The sequence below is a fragment of the Sphaeroforma arctica genome (genome assembly GCF_001186125.1).
Source record: "Sphaeroforma arctica JP610 unplaced genomic scaffold supercont1.68, whole genome shotgun sequence".
Classification (NCBI taxonomy): domain Eukaryota; class Ichthyosporea; order Ichthyophonida; genus Sphaeroforma; species Sphaeroforma arctica.
The window spans coordinates 103,212-110,859 of record NW_014040490.1 but is presented as its reverse complement, the minus strand read 5'-3'; the positions used below and the strand labels follow the sequence as shown (position 1 = coordinate 110,859).

At 45.2% G+C, this 7,648-nt stretch overlaps 2 protein-coding genes across 2 annotated transcripts in view; one reads left to right on the top strand and one right to left on the bottom strand.

Annotated features, from left to right (window-relative positions):
• Positions 1 to 1,026, bottom strand: part of SARC_01665 (hypothetical protein) — a 4,539-nt gene extending 3,513 nt beyond the window's left edge. The window contains exons 1-2 of the mRNA XM_014304615.1: positions 940 to 1,026; positions 342 to 558 (exon numbers count right to left, since the gene is read on the bottom strand). Coding sequence (XP_014160090.1) covers positions 342 to 558; positions 940 to 942 — 220 coding nt within the window. The 5' untranslated portion in view covers positions 943 to 1,026. The remainder of the gene's footprint in view (positions 1 to 341; positions 559 to 939) is intronic.
• Positions 1,027 to 1,271: 245 nt separating this feature from the next.
• Positions 1,272 to 6,271, top strand: SARC_01664 (hypothetical protein; the record flags this gene model as incomplete). The annotated part of the gene is made up of 9 exons (XM_014304614.1): positions 1,272 to 1,764; positions 2,625 to 3,077; positions 3,372 to 3,596; positions 3,764 to 3,992; positions 4,159 to 4,240; positions 4,383 to 4,490; positions 4,659 to 4,782; positions 4,897 to 6,104; positions 6,232 to 6,271. The coding sequence occupies exons 1-9, from the start codon at positions 1,591 to 1,593 to the stop codon at positions 6,269 to 6,271; spliced, it is 2,643 nt and encodes an 880-aa protein (XP_014160089.1). The 5' UTR covers positions 1,272 to 1,590.
• Positions 6,272 to 7,648: the final 1,377 nt, after the last annotated feature.

Sequence of the window (7,648 nt, the reverse complement as noted above, 5' to 3'; positions counted from 1 at the left end):
GTGTGTGTGTGTGTGTGTGTGTGTGTGTGTGTGTGTGTGTGTGTGTGTGTGTGTGTGTGTGTGTGTATATATATATAAGAAAACATAATTCGTAGTGCGATTATGAATGTTTGCTTGTATGTATACACAAAACATACGAATGAGCACACACTTTCTCTTAACGACCACAAATAGAATCGATCGTGGAAGGTTGTAAGACACGTATATATATACATGCATATACTATTTTTCTATGCAGCAATGCTGACGGTTTCCCATCTGATCTGAATTCAGATGTATCCAGAAATAAATACCCATCCATACAGAATGAGAAACCTCATTCCAAACATAAACCTACATACCACACTCTCCTACAAACTCCACTCGTATGCCATAGTGGTCGATGGTCTTTCCCGGTTTCGCATGCACTGTGACTGTGCCTTTCACTGGTTCGCCGTCTGTGTATACGGGTATTTGGTCGGCCCCGTGTTTCAGTCGCCGATCCAGATCATCTAAATCAATGGAAACCGCATTTGAGTTCGCATTGTTTGAGTTGAGCAACAGCTTCAGCACTTTACTCTGTCGATGATAAAAGACCAGAGATAAAAACCGATTAGATGATGAAGTACGACAGGGTTGAATGTGTGACTAATGCTATATGTGCATTTGTGCGGCAGTTGGATGTGTGTATAAGTGTGTACCCGTGTATACCTATGTGTTTGCGCATGTGTGGATAGTGTCCGTATACTCATTTATAGATGTTTTATGGATGTACGTGAATCTACTCGTTGTATGTCTAATTCACTACGATGCTCATAGTTAGTATGAAGCACACAGCAAACACCATTATTAGGAAAAGGCTGGTAACCCGACCGCGTTTTGTTTACAAAACCAGGCTAATGTAACTACTTCAGTAGCATCTCATGTTCCACAATCTCATCGCAAGAGGTTAAGGCTTACCATTTTCGCCTCCTAGACTGTGCTGAGACTGTCTGTGGCCAGAAGGGTCGACGTTTGGAGTTACAACCTGAATTATCTTTCGCAGCTATTCGGATAGAGATACTGACGTCGGACGAAAAAACAGCCCCGGTTTTTAAAACACCAAATACAAAGTAAACACAAAAGCCGAACGGAGCAGATCTCCAAATTTTGCATGGCTCACTGCTGCTGGGGAGTGGGGACTCGGGAGAGTGGCGACTGGCGAGTGGACTGTCTGTGACATTTACGGTGACAGCTACATATGTCACCGTCACACGTTTTGTGCTATATATTTATATGAAGTATGTATATGTATTAGGATTGTTCATGCAGAGGGAGGACCTATCAGTAGCTGTGTTTGGAAGACGTATATGCAACTGTGAAGAATATCGACCGGATCTTCAATTGGGAATAAGTGTGCTAGCTGCGTTTTGATAGTTTGAAGTCTGCTCAAGACTCTTGCTTGTACTATTTATTCTAACTATATAAATCCGCTACACTACGATCCTTCAATTTAACTTCATATAATTCATACACGCGTGCCATCCTTTCCAGTAGATTCGTAATACAATAGACACATTATCTAGTAGTCAATATAGGACTCACAAATACGCCATCCATCAATCATTAATAATGAACGACCCAATGGAGAGCCCTGAGCTCAGGCTTCCGCCGACAGCCAGCGCTGTTACATGGGCAGATGCATTGCGAAAGGCAAACTTCGAATTCAACAGCGAAATCAGGCGTACCAACACCACTGTGTCGCATCTGGAAGGTGTACGACCCCTGGTTCTGACCGATTGTCAGGTAGGAGTTAAAACTTTGTTACTGTGGTATGTATGCACATATGCTCAGACAGTGGACAATATACTGAACCTACCAAATTGCCTGTGCTGTTCGTATCTCTGAATGGTGTGAAAAGGTGAGTATGCAAGCAGAATCTGTCTCATCTACTAAATTTAAGGCCTTTGATTTTGCCCGACTATCAAGTTTTGGCGTGTGACCTTGATGTTGTGCTATACATATATACTCAGACAGTAAACCATAAACAGGAGCTACTAAAATGCCAGTGTCGTTTGCATTGGTTCTAACTGACTGTCAGGTATGTGTCTGACCTTTGATACTGCAACATACATACTTAGACCATGACCAATGTGCAGTGCCTATCTGTACATGATGTGATGGAAGTGAAGACGCAACGGTTTTCGCTAATGTATAGGTCTATGATGATGAAGTTATGATATTCTGTGTAGTAGTTTATTAGGGTCAATTTGATCACATGTCCTGTTTACCGGCATGTTTTGGGCCGCAATTCTGACTGTAACTGAGTGTCCGTGTGGAGCAGTATGAACACCTGGGCGTATTTGTGCCTTTCACCATCAATTCGCAAGTCGTCTCTGAGGTGCAATGGGGAGATGAGTACTAGCAGATGGTTTCAATTGCATTTTAGTGTTATCGCTTGTTTATATTACCGACCATTGCTTACTGTCGCAAACTAGTCCCTTTTATTCCCCCCCCGTTGCAGGTAGTCTGGGCTAGTGCCGGTAATATCAAAGCTGGATGGTCGTATTGTTGTCTGTGTTCGCCGGTTAAGTGTACGTGGTGTTCACTTCACTTATGTACCAGCGCTCATTCGTTGTGATCTCGTCTCTCTTGGCCTCGTACAGGTATCTTCTCGGTCTGTAGACGACCGCATGTACAAGAAATTCGCTGGTCTGCCCCAGGCCCAGCCCCGAGGGCTCTGCTTCCTCACCAACGCAGATCAGCCCATCGGCGATAGTACACTAAACACGAGTGAGGCTGCTGGCTCTGACCCAGGTGCAGCGGTCATGGATGTGTCGGGTACTAGTGCCCAACAAGCGCTGCCAGCCGAGACCGGAGAACTGGTTTACGTGCTGAGAGGCCTGCAGAAATTCGGGGAAGAAAAGGATGTGAGCGCATACTTCTTAAAGGGCGCTGCGGCGGAAGTGACGGATTTGGTATTTATGGAGAAGGCCAATGGAGAAAATGCCAAGATATCGGCGGTAACGGTTGACGGTGTGCTGGTGTGGATGGTGGCCAGTAAAAACGTAACACTGATTGCGACAGACTGTAATTTCGAGGCCGATATTGAACATGAGGTGTGTGTTATATCCATTTGCACTCTAGACTTATTTAGTCAGCTTAATACGTATTTACAATGCAAACATGTATGTATGAATACGTAGCATGTGTGTAATTATTGTGCGATTTTGGCGCTACAGGCGTAGGTATTAAGTTATCTCTATTTGTTAGTTTAATTTTGAGGTTCATGTGGTCACAGATATTGAGTCACAGTGTGACCTGCTATACACCAGGCCCCTATTAATCTGGGCGCACTTGTACACTAGCCTGCCTTCTTCTAACATCATATGTCTTTGACTTCATTCCTTCAGATTTACAAGAACCTGCGATTCACATACACTCTGAAGATAGCCCGGCAGTGGTACACCCAGCTTCGGCGTATGAGCGCTCAGCAGAAGGAACAGTTAGTGCTGTATCTCTGTACACATATGGCGACCCTGGTTGGAGAAGTTTTCCTTTCTGATTCACAGCATATTGTGGATATGTCATATATGGACCGAAGCGAGGCAGAAGGACAGTCGGTGCGCAGGCTGCAGGTATGTACGTTAACAAGGCCGAAGCTGGTGTTCGAAAACCCGTAGTGTATACTCATAGACCCTTACTTGATTGCGAAGCATTTTAAATGAAAAATGAAATCACCGTCGACATCGTCAACATACACCACAATAGCTAACAAGCGTCACATTCCAACGTGTACTCGCAGTTCTATGTTATCGTAGACGTGAGGCCTGAAAGCGAAGGCCTCCTCTCAGTACAGTCGCCGGTGGCCGGTCTGGAGTTGCTGCAGCAGTGGGGTCTTGGGGTAGTACCGCATGTTACACAATGTGCTGTGTCGGACAAGGCGGCTGTGGAGGAGGCTTACAATTCCGCTCGATACCGAGAGAACTCTGAGGGTGCGGTGGTGTACGGTGTCTCCTCTACTGCCCAGAATGGTATGAGCAGTGCCTTCGTTTTATTTCAAATACGTCTTTCATTCGATACATACCCGTCTTCTGAAGGGCGAATGTTGACCTTGTGCATGGCGGACGGGATTTCGGATATCTTTCGTGTAAACTCCGGCGAAGGTATTAAAAATTGTTCCTACCATGGCACATACAGGTGGGAAAACTACTTTTATCTACAAATATAAGAATACTTGGTATGTCTATTGGAGGGCCGTTCGAGAGCTAATGCGCGCAAGGTAATCGATCAAGCTCTGCGTTTGATATATGTGGTCGCCTGTTGAATCAATCACCTTCAGTTATATTTTTATTGAATTCAGTAATTGTCAATTTTGAATTTAGTATCTGTTAATTTTGGCTTATTGTATAACTCACCCATAGAGCGCCATTGTCTCGCTTACGAAAGCGATTGAGCTCGGAAATGTACCTGCCGCATCCCAACATCGATGCGTTTGTGCAGGAGGCCTCCGAGTTCTATGCGTATTGCAGGTAAACCTCTAATCTCTGTTTGCCTTCCGTCTTTGATTTAACATCCACAAACCGTTGAGAGCTTACACTCATCTATCACTTGACCGTCATGAGTAATATTATATGTCATCAGTGAATACCTTACCACCGTACTTGAATTCATCTGTGCGCAACAAATACTGCCATCAGGTATCGGGTGGAAGTGGAGAAGTCCTCCACGTGGGAAAAGGTGTTTGCTTTTTGGTATGATTGTATGAACTCGTTTAAGAGTGCGTCAGCCGAGCATATAGCAACCGCGCTGCGCTGGTTGGAGGTGTGTACGGTAAACGGAACTGTTAGATGTCCAGTTGTCTTCTGCATTCGTTGCTGTCGCTTCAGTCTTTATCTTTCAAAGCATGTAGTCACACAGATATATTTCTCCCTTCAGACTGAAATGCCGATCGGAAAACCGCAACTGCAAGTGGCTATGATGGGCATACCGGGCACAGGTAAGTCGACACAGGCCCGCGCGTTGAGCACCCTTCTTGCGTTACCATGGGTCAACCAAGACGAGCTCAACATGAAAGCGAGCAGATACCACTCAGCCCTCACCGATACAACCCAGCGGAAGGTGCCGCAGGGTGTCATAGCGGACAAGTGCCACCACAATTTTAACGTCCGCAACGGGATGCGACGAGCGCTGAAAAGCATAATGTCTCTGGTGTATATCGTGTTCCTGCACCCAGACGACCTAGACTCGCCTAACATCGATCACACCCTTGCCGTTGCACGGGAACGTATTGAGAAACGTGAATTCGGACACAGAACCTTATTTGAAGGACCTATATTAAATCAAGCGTTTGCGCGTTTCGAAAGTGAATGGACACCCCTATCTCAGCAGGAGCGAAACGAAGCGGTTGCCGTGATCAACGTAAGCATTCTATTGAATCCAACGGAGGCGTGTAAGTTAATACTGACAGAGCTGGCTAACGCACAGTTGCTTGAACGTGACATCCCGGATGATAGCGAAGTGGCCTCGGCCCTGGCGCAGGCGAAAGAGTTCGAGGCTAAACTGAATGACCAGAACTGTGAGCACACGACCACTCTGACGTGGTCCCTGCAAATATCAGAGTCCGGGCAAAATCTGATACGGACTATTGCATGGCCACGCCTTGAAAGTAGTACAGCCTCTTCAACTCCCGCAACCGAGTCTCCCATGCAGACTGCCACATCCGCCGATGCCCTACCGGTGGAGCGGTACTGTATACAGCCCTCATTCCATGTGACCTTGTTGTTTATGACGAATGACGTATCACCTGCGCTTGAGGAGAGGGATAATCACCTGCTGCAAAGGTCGGGTTCTAAGGTATCGATTGCCTGCTCAAGGATATCGTACTCGTCCAAGGCCGCAGCCTTAATCGTAGACCCCGAGTCAATGCCTGAGTGGCTAAGAGAGTGTGCAGAACCCCCAATGCATGTCACTCTGGCCGTGGGATACAATCCCAAAAATGGCCACAAATACCCCCCTGTCGAGGCTAGAAAGCTGTTAACGGGGAGTGTTGGCGAAGGGACCACACCCAGCGATACTGTAAAGTCTATTGAGCTTCCAGAGCCCATAGTATTGGAAGGAATCGTCACTCGGAAAGCAAAACTTCGGTGTGTATGATTGTCTACTTCTCGTTTACTTTTTCTTTGTCTGTTCAACTATGGGTGCATCTTGCGAAACATTGCTATTACCACAGCGCAATCGATTTTCACTTTTTCAAATTGTTTATTACTCCAGCGGCACCGGTGGCGGCGCGAACAAGCGACAGAAGAAATAAATCGCGTATACTGTACCACCACTGCTTGATACCGAGCGCGCGCCCTGGAAGGTACGTTGCGTTGCACTAAGTTGAACTTTAGACCATGGCAGTCTTACTTCCGTCTGCCATATGAATAAAGGGCTAGGTTCTCTGACGTCTGAATGTTACACTCATCTACACTGCAGAAACGATGGGTTGGCGGCCGTTGCTAAATATCTGTATGTATGAGAGTATCTCCAGGTGTCGCTTAGTAAAGGTTGAAAGTCCGTCCGAGTGTGTCCATTGAAACTGTCACTACTGTAAAGACACTGCAGAGTGAATCTAGCAGGACCGAATCTCAGAGCTTGCCAAGCCGCGATAGTCAGACAATATGTATTGGCTTTCACAAAGGACAGGACAGTAGTCCGAAGGCATACAATGTTTAAAACTGCCGAGACGACGTTTCTCACCGTCAGATAAACATAATCTGGTCTTACGAGCTGCAACTACACAACGATATGCCTAAATGTAATAGGATCCAGCGAGCCGTGGTTCATCTTGATACGGTAATTCATTTCTCACGGCAGGTCCTGATCCTCGAGATATCTATATTCGAACGTGAAATCTGTTTTTTTGCGCTGACACCACCCCGTTTCGTAGTCGAAATAAACATATGTACCTGCAAAGCGTTATGAGAAATATGAAAATCACAAAGACCAAGAGAATATTAATAAAATCGGATATACGCAATGGTTTACGAGATGATACGCAACTATTACAGACGCGCACATACCTTGTTCGTATTCTTCTGTGATCGATTTGGGCTCCTCATGCCGTTGGAACCAAGTGGAGTATCGTTTGTGGAACCTCCACGATTGCTTCTTGAGCTCACGGGCAGCAAGATATCTGTTGGATTACGAGCAGCAACGGATTAGCTATGCAAGTCTAAAATACTAATATTTTGGTGAAATCTATCGGAACATAAAATAGAAGATGCATAGTATATAACTTACTGTTGGTATGTCCCCGGCTGGAAGTAGAAGATAAAGAATAATGTGTCCGTTTCCAGCTTCTCATAGATGGCAGGATTGTCGAATATGCCAGCCGGTTCAGAGGGATAGTTGGGAGATGCGACCACCGGATTGATAGCGACATACTTCGAAGTCCTGATAGTTTTGGAGTCAGAGTGCAGATTATATTTTCTAGCATCCATTTTCGACGAAAGGCGCAATTTTGTGGGTTAGGCTTCATGTGTTGACTTGTATTATTGGCATATCCCAAGCTACGTACACTGAACGATACATACATACAAACATGCATACAAACATATATATATATATACATATATATATAATATATTTATTATATATATATATATATGCATACATACATACATACTTACATACATACTTACAT